Below are 27,317 nucleotides of genomic sequence, written 5' to 3'. Positions count from 1 at the left end.
CTTGTCGATTGCAAAATTTTTGTCCATACTTATCTATTGCTCAAATGTTGCGATTTTTAGTCCCTCAAAACATTAAAAAAATAAAAATAAAATCGTACTGATTTTTAATATCTATTTTTTGAAATAAAAATGTAAACATAAAATCGCAATTTTTTCCAAGTACCTATTTTCTCTGAATAATTCTTATCAGAACCTACAACTTCGAAGACACCAAATCGATCAGAAAATTCCTTCAAAATTTACAGATTTTCGAATATTTACGTAGCAGTTTTGTATGAACAGCTGTCAAAATTTTATGGAGACTTGTATGGCTGAAAAAATGACTCAAAATGGCTTCTTTAGTCTTAGGAAAGTCCCCAACAAAGTTAAATATAAAATACAAAAATTTAAAAAAGTGATTAAGCATTTTTTTTCAGTCAATATTGAAATTATTGGCAATCGCTATTTTTTGCCCCCTGATTTTTTAAGGAAATTTTTGAGGGGGGTGACCTTAGATAAAAATTTCAATGGCCTGAGCAAAAAGTATCCAAGGTCCGCATTTCATTGAATCAAACTTTTCAGAAATAAAGCTTTATACAATGTATTCTAAGGCCGATGCAAATATTTAAAAAAGTTTTTGTCCCTCGGCCCTGGCCAAGGTCAAGGGTGGGGTGGGGGTTAAAAAAATACAAAAATATAAAAATTTAAATAACAAGCCATAGTCTTCACATTTCAATGAAAAAAGTGTTTTAAAATGCATTTTACACTAGTTCAGTTGTTTTTCAATCATTAGTTTTCAAAAAATCTAATATCTGACAAAAACAAAAATTGTATCGAAAAAAAAAGATTTTGCATCGAAAATTTTCAAAAAATCTTAAGATTTTTTAACAAACCCAAACATGCTAAAAATGATTTTAAACGCAGGAGAAAGTATTTTAATTTGATTTCAGCTGGTTGCACTTGAATTTTCATCGAAATTTTGAAGTTTATTGTAAAAATATTTTTTTTGCCCCCTGATTTTTCGGGCCAATTTTGAAGGGGGGGGGTGACAAAAACTTTTAAAAATATTTGTACCAGCCTAAATAGATTAAAATTTATTTTCCAATGAAAATTTAAATTTTAAGCAAATTTTTTCTCCGCTTTTTTTGGGTAAATTTTAAAGAAACGCAAAATCATGATATAAAGTGAGAATAACTAAAATTAGTTTTTTTGTTTTGAAGTTTTTGGCGTGCAATTTCACGGTCACAAGGTATCAAAAATTGAACATAACATTCGTGATGAAATTAATTCATGGACTAAAACTAACCCTAAGATCAAGGTTTCACGCAAATCCAAGAGAAGTTGCGGCAAATGCTGTGCGTGTTGGCAGAAAATATCCCATGAACAAACAAGCAAATTTCAGAAAATGTGTTCAACAGTTGCCTTTACAAACAAAACAGTTTTAATTTTGCAAATATGTACCTTTTGAAGATTGTTGCGTTCTAAATAAATTAATTTTCTTAAAATAATGAACCCTCAAGACCACCTTGCCGAGCCAACAGAAAAAAAAATCCTCAACCAAATGAAGAGAGAGCTTAAAACTTTTTCCTTCCAAATGATGTCCACGGGGCGGTTAGCCACGAAAAGGAAATTTCGGCTAAACAACAGAGCGAGCGAGAAAACCCCGGCCCCAAATCGGTTCTGCTCCTTCGAGACTTGGAATAATGGCTTTTTTTCTCCAGTGCACAAAGCCACCAGCGCCAGATGAGCAGAAATTGTTTTTCCGGCTTTTTGGAGCATTTCCCGGTGGCGGTGGCGGCGACTGCGACAATTGGCAACTTTTTGGCCAGATTTCTCTCGGCGGACCTGTCATCGGGGAGTTTGTCAACTTTTTTGTGAGGGGGTCGGAGGGCGAGGGGAGAGGGAAGAGGCCTGTGGCAATTTAACACTTTTTGACACTTTTTTGAGTGCTCATTTAATGGCCGGTTTGGATGCATAATTGCGTCACTTGAGTGCTGCAATAAACGTCGGAACTTGGCCAGGTTGAGGATGTGAGATAAGATAAATTTGATTTTATTTCGAATTATGTTACAAAAGTGTTATACTTGATAATTACTTCAAAATGAAAAAAAAAAAGTACTTTAATTTTACAAAATTTATATACTGAAAAAGGTAAAAATCAACATTTTTGAATCAGAGTGAAATAATGAGCTCAAGTGGCTAGGCCTAAACGCATTAAACTCTATTAGACCATCATTAATGTGAAGTGTCATCAAAAAGCAAAAAAAATGTCATGCAAAAAGACTTGCCAAGTACTACATTTTCAAATTAATGGCACCATAAATCAAGCAGTGTAAGGTGCTAATGGGTCCATTGGAGTGGAAAAAAAATCTCAAATAAAGATCTAATCTCCTTCTCTCATTATCACCCTGACACATGAAAAGCTCATTCCAAACCACCACTCATAACAGCATTGCTTTCATTGAATTTTATGTCATCGCTTGTAATCGACACTTTCATGGGAAGTTTTTTCTTTTTTTTCACTTTCCTCACCAACTCCCGTAATCTTACTATCACACAAAAGTCACACAATCACAGGTCGTCGCCACCCACGGCCACCCCACCGTTCCAATTAGCAACGATCAATTACGATTATGATCCTCCCCTCTCCTCTAAAACCCCAAAGGGCAGCTAAGAAAAAAAGTTGCATACTTTTCCTAACCACTTTTCTTCAAGTGTCACGTGAGGGAGAAGTAGGGGCGTTATCGGGCATCTTCACCTTCATCAGCGAAAAAAGCACTTCTACTATAAGAAAAACGCCCCTCGAAAGGAGAAAAGTCATTCTTGAGCAGTTTTTTTTTCTCTTACTGATGTAACGAACCGCAGTTCTTTGAAACAGTGGGAAATGCATTTTTGTTACATAATTTAATGTTTAAACACATTTTCACCTATTTTTATGAAAAGTTTGTTTTGTTAAATAATAATCGAATATTCTCCACTGTGCCCATTTAAATTTTATTGACAACATTAAGTTTGCACACTTTTTTCCAAATTTGCAACCACAGTGCGTGTCACTTTCCTGCACAGCAGATATTATCTCAGGGCGGAGGGTTTAAAATTCTGGCACCGTCATTAGAATCGCGATTAAAATAATTGAATTTCAGCAATTACAGTTCCAGATAACGACCATCCCCGTCTCACCCCTCGCCCCAACTAGGCTCAAGATTTGCTCACTTTCCCAACATCCAACACCTCTCTGCCCCTGGCTCTGTCTGTCTGTGCACTTTCCACCATTTTCCTTCCGTTTTTATGGCACCGATTTTCCACCCAAAACTTGCCCAGCACTGCTGGCAAAGTGAACGACGAGAAACAACTTTTTTCTTATCTCTGGTTTTCTTGTTTCTCTCTTGTTTTTTTTTACAATCTTCTTTCTTTTCACTTTTCTTTCTCAATTTATGTCTCAACACTCTCGACCAACAATTGAAAAACTAAACCTGGTGGATAAAAACGAAAAAAAAAACACAAATCTGCAATGCAAAACTTGTTCTCCTTCTCTGTACTGGCGGAAAAAAAACGCGTGGAAAACTGCACCGAAAATAAAACTTCATTACCACTCTCACGCTCATACACACACACATACAGTGGTACCCAAAAATGGTAAAAGTCTTAATTTATTCCAGCGCGTGTTTCTTCCCCCTACTGGTTGACCCACCCCCACCCACCTAAAACAAAGCTTGAAGTTCTGCGTGGAAACATTACTCACACACAAAACACCCTCCCTCCCGTGAATCGCCGCCGTTGTGCTGTCTTGTCGCGAATTGATTATTCTTGTTTTATTTGGATGAAACCGTTTTGAATCATACACATCCATTCATTTTCTTCACAAGTTTTCATGCAAAAAAAATAAAATCTGTGTCTTAAAAAGTGATTTCCTGATCGTTTTAAAGTCTTCGGCAAAGTTTTTTAAGTTACACTTTTAAACACTAACATGAAGGTTTCTAAAAGATGTTTTTTTATAAACATTCGATTTTTTTATGTAACACAGCAGAAAAAGATCCAGCTGTGTGTAAAATAAATTTTGCAATATTTTGTGAAATTGTATGTAATATTACACCCTGAAATATGTAGCCCATCAGTATGGGAAACCTACCTCACCGATACGTTTATCCTTTTCATTCTTCATGGGTCTGACGGCCGAGCGGGCTAAGGTACCATCCCTTACTGTTGGTGCTGGGTTTGAGTCCCGTCAATTTCAACATTTGTTTACGAAGACTTTAATGTAAATTGTCTGGAAAATCGAATCCACTTAAAAAAACAGCTCTTATAAATGATTTATGTATTTTATAGGAGAGACATACCATCCTGCATTTTTCGAAAGGCTTTTTCAAATAATATGTTAGCAATTTCCACAAAAAATAGCAAAAATAAATGGCTCACCTCACTGAGGCAAGGCTATAAAATCACTCGAAAAATGAACTTCTTAAATACACCTCTCAGATATACCTTCACGTATACCTATCGACTCAGAATCAAATTCTGAACAAATGTCTGTGGGGATGTGTGTAGACATATTTTTTTTCACGCGATCATCTCAGAACTGGCTGAAACGATTTTGGCTGGATCCGCCTTATGCTGTTCCTTTTGGGGTCCCCTAAGACCCTATTAAATTTTATTCTGTTTAGTGAAGTACTTTTAAAGTTAAGCCATGAAAAAGCTTATTGTAGCTACTAAAAAGGGTGATTTTTGCCTACGCGCGAGAGTCGCGCAGCATGCGTAGGGATTTTGGTCTGACCACGCGGGGGATTGGCAGCCACACCTCCTTGCATGCGTATCGCCCGGTTGCCACATTGCTTAAGCAGTGTCTGCGTCTCTTCTGGAAAAATCTGTACTAATTATGTTGCTGAATACATCATTTTGTCTCGACAAAGATTTACACGAACTTTTTACTGAAATATTCAACTCATAAGACATTGTTTACTAAGACTAGGGGGACAGCATGAAATTCCATCGTGCACCTAATGTTGGCATATCAGCACTTTTAAATTCAATTACAGCCCCCCCCCCCCCCCTCCCTTTCTCCATTATTTTGGAAATTTGGTTAAAAAAAATTTAAAATTGCTGTCCTGGTAAAAACAATAATTAAAAAAAATTAATGAAAAAAAATTTAAAAAATTAAATCAAACAAAATTCAATAATTCTTTTTTTAAAACTCTTAAATTAATTTGAAAATACAACCAAAAAAAACAACATGAATGTGAGAAAGGCACCAACCACCAACGTTTTTTTTAAATGGTCAAATTGGGTACTAAAGCCCTATGTAAATTTTTATGTACAATGGTAAAAAACACGATTAAAAACCATTTCTGATCACTTTTTTTCATTCTAATGCGAATTTTTTTTTGACAAGACAACATTTTTTCGATGGATCAACTATGGTCCCCTTGGAACGAGCTGTCAAGTAGGAGCTTTTCTGTCAAGAAGGACCGCGAGGTTAATTTTTCAAAATTGATTTAAAAATCCATTTTAAACTCTATGTGGTCGTACAAAGGGTCATTGTACTCACAAAAATAAGCTTTATCGCTGTAAACAATAATATCAGAAATCCAAGCTTCATTTTAGGACCCAATTTCCTACAAGTTTTTCTTCGACAATACTTTGATACTATGCTACGGCTCTATAGTAATATTGGAATTATAAAATACAACAAAATTTGAATGACTTACGCCATTCGCAAATGACATTCTCGAGAGCAACTGGCTCCATATTAGGGTGCCCAGAAAAAATGACCCCCTGCTCCACAAGCGGAAAACGGTTGGGTTATTTTAAGCATTTGTGCAAATTTTGAGCGAAATTGGTTGAGATTAGCCCATTGATACCCGAGCCAAAAGTTGGTGAAAAAAATGTTTTTCATGCAAAAATGACTTTTTGAAATCGCTGATAACTTTTTAGGATCAAGTTTTACAGCTTTGATATGTTCTACAAAATTGTAGAGCATTACATTTCCAATGAGAATCACACTTTTGGGAATATTTGGATGGAAGTAGCGCATCTTGCAGACAAAAATGTTGACCGATTTTGCTCATATTTTGCCCAACAATATTCAGCTTGTGGAGCGAGAAAAAAGTCCCATATACAAAAAAGGCGTCTATAAGCCTAGGATAAAATGTCCACAAAGTTCATTAAAATCGGAGAAGGGTTTCAAAATATTTTTTTTTCTAGCAAAATACAGTACAAATGTTTCATTTTTCAACATTGTAAATTTGATTATTAGATGCTGAGATTTTTGCATAAAAAATAGGGAATGTTTGAATAAGACTTTAAAAACTTCAATTTTCTTATTTTTTCTTTCTTTCATTCACCGTATTTCAGCAACCAGAGGATCAACCTTCAATGAGACCATAATAACGTGGACACCTTGAAGAGGGGGGGGGAGGGGAGAATATATTTTGAAAGCGAAGCACATTATCAAAAAACTTGTGAAGTACTTTTCGATTGCAAATTGGATTTTACATTAAAAGCTGGAGTCACTGAAATTTGCTGACTAAAATTTATTTATTTATTTATTTTTTCAAAATCTTTGTCCATATTTCTCAATGGATCAAAAGTTGCGGTTTTTGTCCCTGACACATAAAAAAAATTCAAGAATTAAAAAATACGGATTTTGGAAAATTGTTTAATTATGAAAAAGGTAATCGGCAAAAAAAAATCCGTGAACCTATTTTTCCTGAATAGTGTTTATTAATACCTACAACTTTGCAAAAGTCACCAAATCAGTCAGAAAATTATTTCAAAAGTAACAGATTTTCAAATATTTGCGTACCATTTTAAATGATCAAATCTGTAACTTTTGTGAATAAAAACATCGTTCAATTTTTTTATATCAGGTTTCATAAAAAGGTGATTTTTTTCACGGAAATATTGGTATGCATCATTAGCATTACATTGAATTATTCGAGCTTAAAAATTTAATAAAAAAATAATAAAAATCCTGTCTGTGACAGAACAGCACAACGACGACGACACACTCATTTTTTATGATTTTTCTTCACCCTGGTGTTGAATGTTCTGAACCCAATCCAAGTTGGTCTCTCACTTTATAGTCATAACCTCAAACGTGCAGTTTCGGTTAGTCACACACGTGTGAACAACAAGCTAATTTGAATGCACATCCACTTGAGTTCGATCACCGTTTTCCGTTTGCTTTTTTTCTCCTTTCTCTGGTTCATACTTTTCGATTGCTCTTGTATGTAGTAGTGGTGTATGTTGAAGCACTCTTATCTTCGTTTTGTCATGATAATTTGATTATTTTTCCGGCTTTTATCGCAGAAAATTTTGCCCCCCTAGTGATTTGCATGCTTAGCCTCCGTCCGGTCGTTTGCTGGTAAACGAGTCTCACGTGGGACGCGAGCAATTTACCAGCAAAGTCCTGATTTTGCAAGGAACTGTAGCTGAGGTTGGAATGAGCCTGAAGTCACGAAAACCTATGCTATTCTTCCAACCTTAACCTCCAAGTTCCTTGCCCTGTCGAGGGGGGTCGACCAGTCCGTTTCTCTCTATTTACACCAGAAAGCTAATCTCTCTCGTTCATTTCGTATTCAGCTCCGGATGGCGGCCCTCAACGAGCCGTACACGGGTGACCTGCAGGGCATCCGCGGAATCGACTTCGCCTGCTACCGGCAAGCGCGCCGGGCCGGTCTCCTGGGGACGTTCAGGGCGTTCCTGTCCGCGAGGTAAGTTCAAGCACTCGCCCATGACGATGATGGTTGTCTGTTTTCTATGAAGTATTATTACAGCGAAGATTGGATGGCTTTTCCGGTTCCGTTTTGATGGAATTGTTGAAGTCAAAAGGTCATATAAGTGAATGTCGCTGAAGCGATTATTATTACATGCCTTTAGAGCAATTCTCTGAGATTTCGATCATTCGGTTTTTATGTGTTTTTTATCCGGCTCAAACTTTTTTTGTGCCTTCGGTTTGTCCAATGAAGCCATTTTGCATCATAAGTTTGTCCATATAATTTCTATACAAATTTGGCAGCTGTTCATAGAAAAATAATACATGAAAATTCAAAAATCTGTATCTTTTGAAGGATTTTTTTTGTTCGATGTGGTGTCTTAGGCAAAGTTGTAGGTATAGATAAGGGCTACACTGAAAAAATGATACACGGTAAAAAAAATGATTTTTTAATTCACTTTTTGTCACTATGGCTTGATTTGCTAAAAAACACTTTATTTAATTTTCTTATATGTTTTAAGGGACATCAAATGCCAACTTTTCAGAAATTTCCAGAACGGGCAAATAATCTTTGACCAAGTTATGATTTTCGATGTATAATCGAATTTGCAATCCAAAAGTACTTTAGTGAATTTTTGATAAAGTGCACCGTTTAAAGCCATTTTTAGATAACTTTTGTGATCGGAAAATTTTACGAATGTTTCAAATTATACATTGAAAATCGGACCCTTAGTTGTTGATATATCGACATAAGAAAAAGGTGGGCTGTTTGGGTGAGACTTAGAAAACATCAATTTTCCTGTTTTTTAAACCTTTGCATGGCAATATCTCAACAATTAAGGGTCGTATCAACAAAGTTTAAAAATACTAAATATAGAGAGTTTTCTCAGCATTTCAAAAAAAATCAAAGGTGGACAAACATGGCCACTAAATAAAAATTAATAATTGCGATTATTTTATAAAAAAAGTTACCTAAATATGGCTATAACTTAACAACGATGCACTTAATCAAAAATTCACTCAAGTACTTTTTGATTGCAAATTTGACATCGAAAAATGAAGCTAAAAAAATTTTGCGACCAATATTTCGTTTTATTAAAAATCGGTATTGATTCAAAAATTCATAACTCGGTCAAAGATTTTTTGCCCGTTTTGGAAATTTCTGAAAAGTTGGCATTTGATGTCCCTTAAAACATATCAGATAATACACCCAAAATTCAGAATCGAGATAATCGTTCTCTCAAAATTTATTGAGGGCTCAGTGCCAAAATCGATAGAATAATGGTACCAACTCACACCATCATAACAAATGAGTTCATTCGTTAGTTCACCCAAAACTTAGCGCTGCCAGTTTGTGCATATAAATCTCCAACAAGTGTCATACATCGACTTCTGACTTCTCCATGGTCACCAAGCTGTGGTGGCCTAGGCAGCTAAGTCATTGGATTGGTTTGGCAAAGGTCTCTGGTTCGATTCCCGTTGTCGACACTTTTGGTTTTTTGTTTGACGGATGAACTTTTTTTGCAAATGAACCTCGAGAGAATAGTTCTATCGCCCATCTCGAGCTGTGTTCTCTGCGTCCGTGAATGGTACCACTATTCTCTCGACTCGAGACCACCATTCTCTCGGACTAGCGCTGCCAGTTTTGGGTGTAGATATAAAATAGAAATAGTGTGTTTTTTTTGCAAATCAAGTTTAGTGACATAAGTGAAATAAAAAATCACCAAATTTTTTTCATCGTGGATCATTTTTTTGAGTGTTGTCCTTATCCATACCTACAACTTTGCCGATTACACCAACTTTTCCGAAGATGGAAGCTACTTAATTTGTATGGAAAATTATAAGGACAAACTAAATATGCACAAAATGGCTTCTTTGGGAATACTGAAGACACCAAAAAAGTTTCAGCCGGAGTAAGAAATACAAAATTGAAAAAAGATCAATTTCGTAGAGAGCTGCTTTTAAGCAAAATAATCACCACAGATCTTAACAGTCATTCAGTTACATATACAGTGGACTCTCTCATCACTGATATTGGAAGGACCATCGAGAGTGGGAGCTATCAAATTATAGAACGAAAAATAAAGCAAGCTAATTGAAGGGACTGAAAATTTTACTGACAGCTGGAGCAATATTGATATCGAGAAGAGCCAGAGAGTTTATTGAAAAATAATTTCAGCAAGCAAGTTGAGCAATTCACTTCAAAATCGGCCGATTTCGGCTATTTATATTTTTTGTATATTTTTTTATTTGGCTCAAACTTTGTTGGGCCCTTTCCTATGACCAAAGAAGCTATTTTGTGTCATTGGTTCACCCATACAAGTCTCCATACAATGTTGGCAGCTGCACATATGGTAAGTAAATATTTAAACAGCTGTAACTTTTGAGTGAATTTTCTGATCAAGTTGGTGTCTTCTGCAAAGTTGTAGGTATTGTTGAAAATATTTCTGAAAATATTTTTTTGTTTGAAGTTCACAAAATATGCTATGAAATTGTCTAAGAGACATTAAAAATTGGAACTCTGGTTGCTGAGATACAGCGGCTTAAACAAAAAGAAACAGGAAAATTGAAGTTTTCTAAGTCTTACCCAAAAAACCCACAATTTTCTAATGTCGATATCTCAGCAACTAGTGGTCCGATTTTCAATGTTAAAACATGAAACATTTATGAAATTTTTCGATCTTTTCGAAAACAATATTTAAGATTTTTTGAATCAAGACTAACTTTTCAAAAGGGCCAAACATTCAATATTACGCCCTTTTCAAGTGTTAGTATGATTCAAAAATCTAAAATATTGTTTTCGAAAAGATCGAAAAAAATGTTTTGAAATTGAAAATCAGACCATTAGTTGCTGAGATATCGACATTAGAATGTGGTGGGTTTTTAGGGTATGACTTAGAAAACTTCATTTATCCTGTTCCTTTTTGTTTAAGCCGCTGTACCTCAGCAACCAATCTTCTTTTCTGAACATTCAAAAAAAAATATTTTCTGAAATGGTCACTATTTTTAAAAATCGAAACACTGCAAATATTTCGCTAAAATCAAACTTTCGGTGGCTATATCTTGAAAGTGGAGCCCTTTATCAAAAAATCGACGGGTACTTTTTGATTGCAAATTCAATTTTACAAACAAAATATTATGTCAAATTTCGTTTTGTATGAAATTTCGATTTTTTTTTTCAAAAATCACTATTTTTTCAAAAATCATAAATTTTATGGCCATACTTCTCTATGGCTTAAATGTTGCAGATTGTTGTCCCCTAAAACATATAAAAAAAATCTAGAAAATAAATGAAATACGTTTTTCGGGAAATTGAGTTTTTGTAAAAAAAAAGTTATTAAAAAATCGGCAATTTTTTTTCTGTGTATCTATTTTTTCTCAAAAGTTCTAAGCAATACCAACAACTTTGCCGAAGCCACCAAAATTGATCAGAAAATTCATTCAAAAGTTACATCTGTTTGAATATTTACGTACCATTTTTGTATGGACAGCTGCCAAAATTGTATGGAGACTTGTATGGGTGAACCAATGACACAAAATAGCTTCTTTGGTCATAAGGAAGGTCCCCACAATGTTTGAGCCAAATAAAAATATACAAAAAAAATCTATTTCCGGTTTTGGTAGAGAATTGCTCAGTTACAACTTTGTATGGCTTGTGGTGACCTTGTAAGGATTTTTACAGTTATTTAGAGTTTACAGTTATAGAATTGAAACGTCAATACTTTTAAAACCCAAAATACACGCGTGAAATACGACCAAGAAATTGTGGGCAGCTGGAAATGAAAATTGAAGAAACTTGTGGCTTTCCGGAAGAGAAAATTTAACCGGAAATCGTTTTATTTTATGCATTACTGCATTTTTTGCTTCCGGAAAATATCCGCAAATCAGTGCAAATTGCACATTTGCAACACAGCCATAGTGATGCCTCCTGGCAACAAAATCTGTGTAGACATGGCAAGAAAACGGCATCCCTTAAAAACGTTTCACTTTTCCGTGAGCTGTTCTATATTTACCATGGATCTCTCTCTACACTACATCAGTCGCACTAAATAACTTAGTGATGCATTTGTGCACCTTTATTATTCATCGAATTCCCAGCATCATTGCAATCATCATCGACTTCTGCTACGCCACCGTTTCTTCCAGCGCAAAAGTCTGCGAGGTTCGAGGCTGATGGCAGTCTGCACATCAGGAGAGCGATTTCCACACGGTAAAGGTTTCAATTTTCGCTTTCTTTACCTGGACGGGATACTGGAGCTGGAGCACGTCGTACTGTCCCGGTTCTGCTGCGATACTTGTCCTGATTTGCCTTGCTTTTCGCGGGGATCTATTATGCAATTCGATATCCCAAACGTGCATATAGCAAGAGCATGCCGAAAACCTCAACGCTACGGTATGCCGTGGGTTGTCCATATAGCTAGGGGTACCGTAATGAGGTGTGACTTTAATATTGTTGTTGTAGTCAATGTTTTGAAAAACAGTAATTTTAATTATTGAAACAAGGTATAGGAAAAGTTCCGAAAAACTTTGGACTTAATATTAACCCCTGTTCCGAGAGAACAATTCAACTAAATCGAACGGTCACTCGAAATTCGTGCGATCATTGGACGGTCATAAAATGTTCATCGCCCAAGCAAGGTTCCTAGAAAAAAGGAAAATTTTATGGATTTCCAGGAGAGCATTCAGCAGCGAGTCGTGCTAGTTCGACACGCGATACCTCAAACGGTGAGGGATGTTTGCGCTAGACGAAACAAGCAAAAAAAACCCCGCAACTCTGTTGGCGGCGATGCAAGTCGTCCCAGAGCCAGCAGGTGAAAATGTATTTTCTCCACACCGGTTTTGCTTTTCCTTACGATTTTACATGGCTGGTGTGGTGACCACCTTCGGGACTGACGGCGGCTGCTGCTGGGAAGCGGAGATTGAATTTGCATCTCCGTCGTAAAAAGTGAAGAGAGAGAGCGGTTTATGCTAGCATTAAATAACATAATTTCGTCGCTGGGAAGGGGTTCTTTTCGGGCGAGAGCACGTAGTAAATGTTATTATTACTACAGTAACGTAAATTTTACGAGGGTGGTTTATGTAAAGTGGCCCGCTCCGTCGGAATTAGAATGTAAATATTTCGCGCAAACAACATCTTGCTACAAGTGTTGCTTGACGGCTTGAGAGGGCGACACAAACAACAAATTGACACAATTTGAAGAATGAATCTAGCGAACAAATAAATACAAACTGCTAAGATTAGTCCCTCTTAACCTTTCGGAAGTAACCTTACAACCCTTACAACGTACACGTATGCGACTGCCGGTGGGTTAATACATTTCAAATAAGGTTAAAAAAACAGAAATTGTCAAAGTCACCATTGGTTCCTCCTTAAAAGCTTCCATTCAAATGATGGGGCTGTCCATACAAAAAGGCTAATCAAAATATTCGAAAATCTGAACCTCGGGAATAGCGTTGGTGTTTTGAAAAGTTATAGACTATTCAGAGCAATACCAACCCAAAACATTTTTTTTTAAACAATCCGTGATTTCTCTGCTTAATCAAAGCTCCATTTTAATTTGGTGATTTTTCGAAGGCTAACCATTCCATTCCATTTCAAAGTAAAAGTCAAGCTTGGATAAAATATTTCAAAAAGCTTAGAAATTTCTCCACAATTATCAAGCGATTACATTGTTGATCCGACCTTTTCTAAGATATAGCCTTGCAAAAAAAAAGAAAATTAAGAATAATGATTGATTCTAAGTTTTTCATTTTGCAATATCTTGGATACTTTGGATCCGATTTTTAATGTCAAAAATTATTTTTTTTAGTGTTTTGATCTTAAAAAAATATTTTTGGAATTTCACAATCTTGACATGATTTGAATATAAGTAATTCTCCGCCAACTCACACAGCAGTTGCCACGACCCCTCTTCGATTTGCGTGAAACTTTGTCCTAAGGGGTAACTTTTGTCCCTGATCACGAATCCGAGGTCCGTTTTATGAAATCTCGTGACGGAGGGGCGGTACGACCCCTTCCATTTTTGAACATGCGAAACAAGAGGTGTTTTTCAATAATTTGCAGCCTGAAACGGTGATGAGATAGAAATTTGGTGTCAAAGGGACTTTTATGTAAAATTTAACGCCCGATTTGATGGCGTACTCAGAATTCCGAAAAAACGTGTTTTTCATTGAAAAAAAAACACTAAAAATTTTTAAAAACTCTCCCATTTTTCGTTACTCGACTGTTAAAAATTTTGGAACATGGGAAATTTAATGTACTTTTCGAATCTACATTGACCCAGACTACGGAAAAAAGTTTTAAAAAAGTTGGTCGTCATCGATCATAGCCGTTCATGGTCACCAGCGACAGACACGGACGACAAAACAAAGAGAAACCCAAAAAGTAACTTTTTCAAAACTTTTTTTCGTAAAATCGCGATAACTCGTGATGTTTATAAGCAAACCCCTTATGTCTATATATCAAAATTTTTGTAATTGTCTGCTCTACAACTTTGTAGATTATTATTACACTCTAAAAAATAACCCTGCAAAGTTAGAAAAAACACGAAATTTTAAAATGAAAAATTTTGTTCTAAATGAAAAAATGACCCTTCAAAGTCAATGTAGATTCGGAAAGTACATTTAACTTTTAAAATGAAAAATTTTGTTATAAATGAAAAAATGACCCTTCAAAGTCAATGTAGATTCGAAAAGTACATTAAATTTCCCATAAAATGACATGTTCCAAATTTTTTTACAGTCGAGTAACGGAAAATTGGAGAATTTTTAAAACTTTTTTAGTGTTTTTTTCAATAAAAAACACGTTTTTTCGGAATTCTGAGTCAGCCATCAAATCGGGCGTCAAATTTTACATAAAAGATCCTTTGACACCAAATTTCTATCTCATCACCGTTTCAGGCTGCAAATTATTGAAAAACACCTCTTTTTTCGCATGTTCAAAAATGGAAGGGGTCGTACCGCCCCTCCGTCACGAGATATCAAAAAAAGGACCTCGGATTCGTGATCAGGGACAAAAGTTACCTCTTAGGACAAAGTTTCACGCAAATCGAAGAGGGGTCGGGGCAACTTTTCCCGATTTCGTGTGAGTTGGTAGAGAATTACCCATATGAAATATGCGTTCTAATTCATTGTCGAATAAATGTAACATTTTGGTATGAGAAATTGATCCAAAAATCTATAAATATTGTCTAGCTATCTAAAGAGCAATCCTTACCAAAATGCAACGCATGAAGGTGATTTTGTTTTTCTTTGATAAGAATTCTGCCCAATTCGTTATAAAAATGAATATTTTCGATAAAACAGAGTTATTTTCTAAGTTGTGTGTTACGACCTGAAATGACTAAAGGGTCAGTTTTTCTACAAAACTGCCAATAATGAATTCCTTAAGATGCCTGCCTTGATAAAAAAAGATTGAAAAAACTTAAACTCGAACAGATAAATAATCTATTTCTTTGCAGAGTCAAAAATTCAAAACCTAATAACCTAATAATAGGCTTAGGGATTTTTCACGCTCGAAAATTGCGAATTTCACGGGGACCTCAATTTCAAAACACCAAATTTCAGGCAAATTTCGCGGAATGTGAAAAATGTTAAAATATCTATTGAAATCCTTTGTTTAAATTACAGAAACTACTTTTTATGCTGCATTGTATATTATTCTTCAATAAACTTTTAAAAAAATCACTGAATTTGAGAAATCTCCTAATTTTCATAAAAGTTTCCACCTGGTTTATATCAAAGCAAGATTTAACAATCTTGTCCAGCCAAAATGAGTAAAATAAATTGATTTTTCTGCGACATTTACTGCCGTTTTACGCATAATTGTCCCTTGTCATTTTTGGACGATTTTGACTTTTTGACATTTCTAAGTTTAGTTTGTCGTATATTTTAAGAAAAAGACATAATTCTAGAACTTTGTTTAGAAACTCATTAAAAACAACATCAAGCCTGTTTGTCCCATCGTGACACTTCTACGCATAATTGTCGCACCAAGTATTTTCTATACCAGAACCATTAGTTTGCTTCGTTTATGATTTGTTTACCTATTGTATAGCAAGAGGATTGCAAATTAGAGTGATTATATTCATATTTTTTTAAGATTTTTAGCTCACTTTTCAAAAAGTAAACTTGAAATCAATTATTTTTCAATATTTTTTAGCAAAATCCAAATTTTTATTCTAAATGAGAAAAGGAAACAAAAAAATATGTTTTAGCTTTCACGGGAATCATCCACCAAAGTAATCAAATATCGTTAAACTTAAACATGACTCTGAAAAAATTAAAATGTTTCATATGTGATTTCAGAGATAAAAAATACTCTTCATTTTATTTTAAATAAAACAAAGTTTGATTTTTTAAATCTTTTCCAAATTATACCTTTCAAATAAAAAAGCAGTTAAATTTTTATTACAGCGAATGAAAATATAACCAAATTTAGTTAGTTTATAAAAAAATTCTGAACATTTCTTCAAATGGTTCATATCAACTTAATATACATACATATTCAAGCTTTTTAAGTTGTTGTTTCAAAAAATATTTGTGAAAATTGATAAAATTTTAGAATTTCACGCCGTTTACGAAATCGTCAAAAATCACTGACCCTATATTAGCAATTAAACCAGGGTATTCACTTGCGTAATCCTACAGTAGTTCATAAAATTATTTTTAATCCTTTTTACGTGTAATAAATTATTTTGAGAAAAATCGTTACATTTCGCGGATTTCACGCTGTACGCGAAATCGTGAAATTTCGCTAACCCTACTGATCACGAATCCAAGGTTCGTTTTTTGATATCTCGGTTTTTGAACAAGCAAAAAGAGGTGTTTTTCAATCATTTGCAGCCTGAAACGGTGTTTAGATAGAAATTTGGTGCCAAAGGGACATCTATGAAAAATTGGACGCCAGATTTGATGGTGTACTCAAAATTCCGAAAAAAACGTACTTTTCATCTAAAAACTCTATTTTTTTAAACCCTACCATTTTCCGTAACTTCTGTTTTTTTTTAATCATGTCATTTTAAGGGAAATTTTATGTACTTTTCGAATCTACATTAATCCAGGAGAGTTTTTTTTTTTCATTTAGAACAAAATTGTTCATTTTAAAATTTTGTGTTTTTTTCTAACTTTGCAGGGTTATTTTTTAGAGTGTAATAATGTTCTACTAAGTTGTATAGCAGACAATTACAAAAATTTTGAAACGCAAAAAGGAAAGTAACGTTTTCTTTCAAAATGTGGTTAAAATAATCAATCAAATTTCAATTAATAATCAAACGTAAAAATGCAGATGATCCAATATTAGGAGCTCGATAAAAATGCATGCCCTATTTATTCTAATGACAAATATGAATTTTGAAAAAATCTTTAAAATCATTTTCTGATATGAAAAGTAAACGGAAAAAAAATCACAAGCACTTTTTTAATTTGAAATTGTTTAAATAAATAGACTTTTCATCGAACATTGCTCTAACAGTTACAATATTTTAAAATTATTCACTAATTATCCACTGCATATCTTTAGACATGGACAGTTTGCTATAAAATGATATATTTTTCAAAGAATCGAACTGTAATGATGTACTAATTCTAATATTTATGCATATGATCTTAAACAATGTTTTGTTTGATTTTAAAAATTAGTTCATTAATTTCCTCATCAGTACCATTAAAATACGTTACCATAACTTCACCTCGTTATGCGTTTTTGCCTCACCCGGTTGCACCGTGAATGGCTCGTTCCTGGACCGAAAGATCCCAAGCACAATAATTGTGGTTCCTGAGCAACTTGCAACTTAATGCCAACACAATGCCACCCGCTCCGTAATCCAACAATGGAAAAACCCCAGCATCAGGAGCGTGCAATTAAAAAGCAGCAACAAAGTGCAGCCAAGTGCAAGATGTGCAAATTGCGTTTGGCCCACCAGCATCAGTAACGATGACGATGTTTGTGTACGCCCTCCTTCCCCTCCTCGAATGAAAAGTTTTCAGTAACGAGAAATATATTTTATTGTTGACTGCTCGCTCAATGGCGAAACTGGAATAATAAACGCACCGAAGAGTTCGGGCTTTTGGAAAGAGTTTATTATGGCCCTGCTGAGTTCATGAATTGATAATGAGCTTATGATGGAAGATGGTGAAATTTAAATATTTGCATTGAAGGAAATGTGATATGATATGATAAACGATTTCATTCATTTGCGTTTATTGAGAAAGACTTTCAAAACAATTACCATCAGGATCTTAAAAAAACAGTTAACATAATCATCAATTATTAATGCAACAATTTTGACCTAATTTAACCCACAGAATCCAGAACGTCGACTCGATCGTGCGGATAGCGGACCGTGAGCTGCCGGTGGTCAACACCCGGGGGGACGTCCTGTTCAACTCGTGGAACGGAATCTTCAACGGCCAGGGTGGCTTCTTCTCGCAGGCCCCGCGGATATACAGCTTCAACGGGAAGAACGTCCTCACGGACATAACCTGGTAAGTTATCCATCTGAATCACCATGCGTCTCCATTAAATTGGTTGAATTTACAGATCAACTTCATTGTATCAAGTTTATGTCTATTGAAAAAATTGAATTACACATGAAAATTATGAATTTACATTGATTAATTTAATATTGTTATGCTAAGCAATAATACCATAATATAAGCCAGTGGACTTGCACTGCATATTTCAAACCTGTGGGATTCCAACTACAAACTACTACAAATTACCTCTTTATTACAAATCGATTCTCGCAGATTAGTAAATTGACAACGATAACAGTTGTGGCGTAAAATCAATCAAATATTTGATTTCAAAAACAGGTTTGCTCAATTCAAAGCCATACTGCCAAACCAATTCAATTGCGGAAATACAAATTCAATCTCGGACTCTATCAGAAAATGAACATCGCATGAACGAAATCGAATAGCTTTCCACAGTACCTACCATTCCCACATGTGTGCGGTTGTGACACTCAAACAAATTGTGTCCATTTGCTCCGGTAATAAATTGGAAATTATGATACGAATAATATATTAGATCACACACCACCCCACCGCCCCTACCCACACCGGAATTTAGGGAGGAAGAAAAAAAAAAGGGCGATAAAGCTCCCAGCCAGAAGGTGGTCCACCACAGGGAGCGGAGGCAAAAAAAACGGCCAAATGTGCGCATCCTCGGATGACATGTCCAAGATTGGGTATTTGCGGTTGTATTATCGGCTTACACGTGCCAGATATATTTATTTGCTTTGTGATGGGCGGATACTTTTTTTCTTCACGTGTCCGTGTCCTGTTTCGAGGTTATTTTTGGGTGAAACTACACGTGTAGTTGAAGGCTTACGCAGAGAAGGAAGTAATAAAACAGCAAATTTAACATTACTGAGTAGTTTTCTAGATTTTCAATGATTTGAAAATTGAAAATTCTCCATTGAAGCACTATACAATTGAGTATCGCAGTCCATAAATACACATTTTAAAGATTTTTTTTTTTCTGTTGATATCTCGTGGTATGAGAATTGGGCTCCCAGACACACTCCAATGGACAAAATTACATTTTAGTTGATTTCACGTCTGTATTGAATATGCAAAAATAAGATTTGATTGCTATGAAATCATTTTAAGAAATCAACCGAGATCCATTGAACCTCTTTTTAAAACATGATACCATAGCATTTATATCCAAAATTTGTTTTGCTTAACCACCTGATCACACCTGACAGAAAATTTACTCTCTAGAATCCAACAATTAGAGGGTGCCGAGCAGGAATTTCCGTGGAATTGGCAAAATTGGTCAAGATTCCCGGGAATTTTGATACTTATTAATATTGAGGCAAAATGTTTAAAATTTATCTGCGACAAAAGAAATGAAAATTCAAGACTAGTAAACACTAGCAGTAACAGAATATAAATTAAAAATTAAGGTTGTTAAAGTAAGTAGACCGCATTCCATCAAGGTTATTTAAGGGATGTAAATTTGTATTTAGAAAAGATATTACTCAATTATTATTTAAGCTCTCGCATTTTTCATAAGCAGCCTACTGAGCATTTCTCTACGAAATTGATATTTTTTGAATTTTAATTTTTGTGTTTTTTAATCCGGCTGAAACTTTTTTGGTGCCTTTGGTATGCCCAAAGAAGCCATTTTGTATCATTGGTTTGTCCATATAAATTTCCATACAAATTTGGCAAATTTGGTCCATACAAATATGATGAATGAAAATATCAAAAATCTGTATCATCTGAAAAAAAAATTTTGATCGATTTGGTGTCTTCGGCAAAGTTGTAGGTATGGATAAGGACTACACTGAAAACAAATGATACACGTTAAAAAAATTTGGTGATTTTTGATTCAACTTTGTGTCACTAAAACTTGATTTGCAAAAAAAAACACTTCTTTAATTTTTTCATTTTTTTATGTTTTAAAGGACATTAAATGCCAACTCTTCAGAAATTTTCAGGTTGTGCAAAAAATCTTTGACCGAGCTATGAATTTTTGAATCAATACTGATTTTTTTCAAAAAATCGAAATATTGGTCGCAAAAATTTTTCAACTTCATTGTCTTCCTCACCTGAGGTAAGGCTACCCAAGTAGCAAGTAAAACATCGTTTTTATTGTTTTTGTTGATCAATTGCTTTACTAGCGTTTTTATACGTTAATTATTGAACAAGTGTCATAAAATTTGGTCATTTGTTCACATTTTGATCAAAAAACTATAAATCAACACGGTTGTGTAACACAAATGCCAAATCTAGCAACGGATTACGAATAGTTCATTTTGAAGTTAATTCTGACTTAAATGAAACATGCTTTGAAAACTCGAGAAGCAAAATTACATTTGCAGACATGATGTTTCATTTCAGTTGCTAAACATGATAACATAGTAGATGTAACCTTTGGTTTCAGCTGGGATTTCTCGTAAACAAGTTGTTTATGGGTAGTTCGCGTTCGTATTTTAAAAACCGAACAAGAACATGTTGACGAAACAAGCACAGATAGTTCATAAAAATAGAAACAGCTAATGTTCAAAAGAAGTTTTGACAAACTGTTAATGAACTTGGCAAAACCTAGAAGACCTCAGACTTTTTATTGACGTTTAGATCTGCTCATCCAACATAACCCCTCGTGGAAAGATGCAGACGCGCGCCCGGACTTGACATTTGGAGAGATCTTGGGTTCGATACTTGCCCTGCGGATTCTTCATCAAAAAGGAAAACTGAAAATGCAGCACCGGGAACCAGCAGCAGCAGCAGAGTAGTAGCAGGCGATGTTAATTAGCACTCAAACATGATTAAAATTAAAAATGATCTCAAAACCATACTAATGAAATTGAATAATTTTTTATGGTTGATATTTTTATTAGTATTTAAACTATCGTAAAGTAACATTTTACTCACAAATAAAGTATTCAATAAAGAAAAAAAACCCCTATTGAACACCCGAGACATATTTTATGAAAAACCTCTTTCACATTCTTGTCTGCCACGATATGTTCTTGAACGGTTCCCAAAACGTTTGCCTAACTCACTTCTTAATCTGAAGGGCAGGATGTTGTTAAACTGTTCTAACAACGTTTACCTAACCCGGTTCAGAATATAATGGTCTAAAGTTCATATGACATGTTTAACAAACGTTTTCTATGCAAGCATGACTTGCACTTGCAAAACTAAATCAAAACCCGCACTTTTCTAGCAGATGAAGAGATGTTCAACAACAGAAAAACGTGCGCTTTTTCCAGCGTTCAAAAGATCTCGGGGACGTTCGGAAAACATAGTAAATGAGTTCAATACCCAGTTCGGAAATATCTCGGCGAACAAATGTGCTACTTGGGTATAATGGTTCAAATGTAGGTGGATTAAGTTAGTTTTTCGATGTAAAATCAAATTTTCAATCAAAAAGTACTTTAACGAAATTATAGCCATTCTTAGAAAACTGTTTTAAAAAAAGTCGCAGTTTTCCATGTTTTTAAACTAGTGCACATGTTTGTTCACTTTTGAAAAAAAATATTTTTGAAAGGCTGAGAAAATCCTCTATATTTTGCCTTTTGAACTTTGTTGATACGACCCTTAGCTGCTGAGATATTACCATGCAAAGGTTAAAAAACATAAAAATTGATGTTTTCCAAGTCTCACACAAACAACCCATCAATTTCTAACGTCGATATCTCAGAAACTAATGGTCCGATTTACAATGTTATAATAGTGCGTAAAATCGAAAGTTTTGGTGACAAACAGTTAAGTTAAAAATCAACTTTTTTTTACCGTGTATCATTTTTGCCTTCCTCACCTTACTGAGGAAATGCTTTAAAATCACTCGAAAAATGAACTTATTAATTAGACCTCGTAGACCCACTTTCACGTACACATATCGACTCAGAATCATGTTCTGAGCAAATTTCTGTGTGAATGTGTGTAGGTGGGTGGATAAAAAATTGTCACTCGATTATCTCCGGATTTGATGAACGGATTTTGACCGTATTAGTCTCATTCGATCAGTCTTGGGGTCCCATAGGTCTCTATTTGAAATCAGCAAGTTTAGTTAAGCACTTCAAAAATTATGCTAAAAAAACGATTTTGGCGTAAGTCCGGAAGATTGTAAAAAGGGTGGTTTTTGCTAGAAAACCTATAATGTAATAATAATTGTCAGAAAGGTATTAAAGCGGCCTTTCCAATGAGCCTAAAACATTGAAGATCTGACAACCCTATCAAAAGTTATTAGCACTTAAGTGTTATTTATACACTTTTTGGAGGCCGGATCTAAGATATTTCAATGAAAATGATGTCCAGGTCCAGGGCCGTAGCCAGGATTTTTGTTCGGGGGGGGCTTGGGTGCAAAAATTCAAAGAGTATAGAAACCAGCAAACTATTTATACCATCACTTGGTTTATGGTATAATTATTAAGATGAATTGTAAAATTGTAAAATAATGTGTGCAAAAATGTTTTAAAAGATTTTCTTCTTTAGTTTTCAATGTCTTTATTGAAGAAACTTCTTCGTCAAGAGTTTTTCTTTGTTCATACAGCTAGTTTGTATTAAAGGAGTAGAGAAGAAAGTGTTTTTTTTTACATTTTCTTGAATTTTTTAATTGTAATTGAATTTCGTGAAATATTGTCGCTAAATTTAAAATTTACGTAACTTGAATAAAAAATTTGAAATAAAAAAAAATCCTGAAAAAATATCGATTTATCAAACCATAAGTATTATATTTTTGTACTTTATACTGAGAGAAAACCCCACGAACAAACTGGTAAATTTTAACTATCAAATTTTAAACCGTCTGGATTTATGTTATAGGCTGTGTCACAGTGATTACTTACTGTGCATTTATTTTTTTGCCGATAAAAAAATAAATTATTTCTATGAATTCATAGACTTTAAAATATGTAGACTTTGGATATCTCTGGATAAGAAAGTCTTTAAGCATTTTTGATACTCGTTGGTTGAAATTTAACGGTTTATTCGATCGGATAATTTTTGGATGGACCATCACGGTTTATATAGCAAATTGTTTCAGAATTTGAGAATTGAAACAAATGAAAAAAACAGATCTTAATAAAAGGTAATTTTTAAATAAAATTTCAATGTATCGTTTCAGTGTTGCTTATCTTTGAAATTACAAAAAAAAAATATCCGATCGAATAAACCGTTAAATTTCAACCAACGAGTATCAAAAAATGCTTAAAGACTTTCTTATCCAGAGATATCCAGAGTCAACATATTTTAAAGTCTATGAATTCATAGAAATAATTTATTTTTTTATCGGCAAAAAAAATAAATGCACAGTAAGCTTTGAAGTACTTATTTCATTAAAACGCAAAAATTAACATTATCAAATTTATTGAAAATAGTGTACAAACTGTTTAGCAAGTATTTTCAATGAAAATGATATAACAGCAACTTCAAGCAAAATTTGTATTGTTCTTATCGTGTAAGGACTAAGAACTATTGGAGATTGGTCTATTAGTTCCTGAGACACATCTTTTTGAAATAAAAAATAAACTTGCACGATAAAAATTATAAATGCGAACACGATTAACAAATTAAAATCTTCAATTTACTTTTTTTTATTTTGAAATAACTGTCAAAACTGAATTAATTTTTAAAATAAGTGTTGACAACCAATATGATTTTAAAAGATAAAGGAGGAAAATAATGTAAAAGTAAATTGGTTGAGCTGGTTATAGAAAAGATTCACTGTATCTTTCTAAACAAAAAAAAAACACAAATGAAATCTTTTTTTGAATTGTATCCATTTATTAGAATCGATGTTTATTCAAGAAATATCTTGACTTGGGAACAAAATCCTGCACATTTTATGGTTTAGAAATTTTATATTTAAGAAACCTTGCTAAATTAAAAGTAAAGAAAACTGTATGTAAGAACTCATAAATCAATTAGATTTTTCCTGTAAATCTAATCTCAGTCTGCACTAGAATTCAAAAAATATTTGAAGCATCAAAAAATTAAGATTAAAAAAACATAATTTATTGAAATGTTTGAATATTTTTTATTGAATATCTTTATTTTGAAATGATTCAAATTTATTTTTATAAAAATTCAGGATTTTTTAGCATTAATTATTTTATTTTTTTTTTATTTTGCAATTTCTGATTTTTTAAAAATTATCATGTGTAATTGTTATCTTAAATTTTTGATGTTTTAAAAGTAAAGAAAACTTTATGTAATAATTCTTAAACCAAGTAGATTATTCCTGTAAATCTAATCTTAGTCTGAATTTTGCTACAAGAACCATTCAAATGAAAATTTAAAAAAAAGTCCTGTATACGGAGACTCTTAAAACTCCATACAAAAAATGCTCAAGAAACAGTCAAGAAAAGATTTACGGAAAGATTTTGCTTTAGCGGTACGCAGCTGAAAAGAAACAGAAACAAAAAGTGGCATTTGATATTTTTTTATGTGTTGATGAGATTTTGATTTGTTTATTTGAATGCGACTGAGAATAACGTTTAAAAAAATGTATTCGCTAAAATAATATTGAAGAATTGCCTCATGAAGCCGACTGTCAAAACGCTGAATCTTAAAATGCCGAATATGTTAAGAATGGATTTTGGTTTTTGCTCAGAATTAAGTTTAAAATAAGAGAAAAGTCATTACAATAATCAATGGTACAATAATAGTTTTTTTTTTAAATTTTGATATTTTTTTAATATTGCATATTTTATTTATTTTTTAGTTTTTGATTTATTTTATTGAATTTCTGTTTTTTTTTTTAAATTATTATGTGTAATTGTTACAATCCCGTCCGTGTGGATCAATCGGACCGCGCACAGGACTCACAATCCAGAGTTCGCCGGTTCGAATCCCGCGGCGGGCGCTCTAAAATTATTTGTGTAAATACGAGTATTCGGTGCCGTCGCTCCGTGCTATACTTTCATACACTTAGGAGCCCAGGGTGGTGAAATCTAAAATTAAGAAATTTAAAAGTAGTAAAATTTTTAAATTCTCAATGGAATACCCGATTCGAGTGGTAGTTTGACAGTTCGCTCCATTAGAAATACATTGCTTACTACCAATCGCGTCGGGTACTCCATTACTGCCCATAATTGAAAATTCGGCTATTATGCCAAATCAAGTATTCCGAGAAAAACGCGTTTTAGTGTTGGTCCCAAAATCTCCGTCAAGGCAATTTCCCATAAGAGTGGCATATTAGCCGTTTGGTTTTTCGCATCGGCAGCCAAGTCTAAACACTATTTTAGTGAAATTCAAGTTCCAGGAGATGCGTTGGAACATCCTCTACCGCCGAGTGCTAATATCTCGTTTTTGCCAAAAGTGGATATTAGCCGTTTTTCAATGGTGGGCAGATTAGACCGTTGCAAATATTATTCTAAACTTTATTTTACTAAACTCTGACCAAAGTCGACAGAGTAGAGCAAACAATGAAAAATATAAAAAAAAATTACAAGCCATTGGTTTATCATTTTAAAAGTGTTTCAAAACCTCACTTTAAATCAGTACAGTTGTTTTGCTTCATTAGTTTTTAAAATATCTAGTTACTGGCGAAAAGCTTTTTTCGTGAAAAAAATGCCGCGGTTCAACGAAATGTTACAATAATTTCAAATATTTTTAAACGAGCCCAAACATGTCGTACATGATTATCAACGCAGGAAAAAACATTTCAAATTTGTTGTCGCTGCTCCTAAAAAGACTTAATCGAAATAAGTTATGAATAAAAAAATAACTGTTTTCAGTTGATTAGACTTCCATTTCTATTGAAGCTGTGAAGCTATTTTCAAAAAAAAAATATTATATTTGCTCTCTGCTGTTTGGCCAATTTTAAAAGAGTGGCAACATAAACTTTGGAAAATATTTACAATGAAATACAATTTAAAAAAAATAATAAAGATATCTCACAATCTTCAATATGGAAATTCTAATCCATAAAATCCAAAAATATGAAATGAAAAAGTTCCATAAAATCCAAAAATTTGTAACGAAAAAGTTTAAAAATGAATTATTTATCAGAAATTTAAAAATTTTAAAATGATGTTTAATTAATTTAATTTCTGAGTTTTGAATCCAACACGCAGAAAAATAAGGCATATTTGAATCAACAAAACGTTTTGTTGATTTGAAAATCTTTATTTTTGTTGAATCAACGCTAAACGTCAAAGCAGCTTTTTCGAAACAACAAAAGACTTTTGTGGAATTGAGAAAATCAAGGTTTGTTTCAACGCAAAATCGTCGTTGATTATATTCAACAAAAAAATTGTTGATTCAAACCTCGTACAGGCTGATTCTACAAAACATTTTTCTGCGTGAAGCTATAATTTTCTTCTTTTTTTTTACATTTTGAACATTTTTATCATTTTATTTCTTGCTTCAAAAATCGCAAGCTCATGCACAAAGCAAAAATTAGTTGATAATAAGGATTCACTTAGTTGAACTTTCGATTTTGATATATTAAATAAAAATGGAGAGTGGCTACGGTGGAAACAAATAAATGTGACCAAAAGTAAGCATTTTGGACGAGTGGATTCGGGAAAAAGGATTAAGAAAAAGTAATAAAAAATACACACAGATATTTTTCAAGCATTTTTCTCTAAGGTCTCAGATATGTTACTAACCATATTTTAAAAACCAAAACGATAAAATTAGAAGTGTATTTCTGATAATAGTCGAAATTCACTCAAATGTTCTTCATTCTAAATGATTTCGATTTTGAAAACAAAATCTGAATATTTTGTAGAAATTATGGCATTTTTTGAAAAATGTAGAAAAAATCATTTGTTAAGAGTATGAAGATCCTCAAAAAGATAAGGGGTTTTAATGCAAATAAAGAAGGGTTATTAATTTTGCAGTCCAAATTCGACTAGCCGATTATCCAAAAGTTCGAAGGACTTCGGATAATCGAATCATGAACAAATGTAATCGTTTTTTTATTTGCTTGCTTTTAACATCCAATTCGGCATCTGCAACCACATTTGAGTTAAATTTGAACAATATTTCTTGGCAACCATTTTGGCCGCCACTTTGAATCTAAAAATTCTAAATTATTTTATGGTTCTTCAGGAGTCATACTTAAGTTCGACAATCAAAAATAAGACAACGAGATTTAAGGATTTTTGCTCAAAAGTTATTAGCTTCCGAAAATGACCATTTTTGCGCAACATAACAA

The 27,317-nt window shown here is 33.6% G+C and overlaps 1 protein-coding gene across 13 annotated transcripts in view; it reads left to right on the top strand.

Annotated features, from left to right (window-relative positions):
- LOC6053082 (collagen alpha-1(XVIII) chain) overlaps positions 1-27,317 on the top strand; it is a 590,709-nt gene that overhangs the window by 539,836 nt on the left and 23,556 nt on the right. For 8 of the 13 annotated variants that reach the window (XM_038260484.1, XM_038260480.1, XM_038260482.1 and 5 more), the window contains 3 exons: positions 3,601-3,615; positions 7,558-7,688; positions 17,996-18,175. In XM_038260484.1, coding sequence (XP_038116412.1) covers positions 3,601-3,615; positions 7,558-7,688; positions 17,996-18,175 — 326 coding nt within the window. The remainder of the gene's footprint in view (positions 1-3,600; positions 3,616-7,557; positions 7,689-17,995; positions 18,176-27,317) is intronic. The other 5 variants (XM_038260490.1, XM_038260488.1, XM_038260486.1 and 2 more) reach the window with 1 other exon arrangement.

Source organism: Culex quinquefasciatus, chromosome 3 (genome assembly GCF_015732765.1).
Source record: "Culex quinquefasciatus strain JHB chromosome 3, VPISU_Cqui_1.0_pri_paternal, whole genome shotgun sequence".
NCBI lineage: Eukaryota > Metazoa > Arthropoda > Insecta > Diptera > Culicidae > Culex > Culex quinquefasciatus.
The sequence above is the reverse complement of the archived record's forward strand: the minus strand, read 5'-3'. Positions and strand labels throughout refer to the sequence as shown.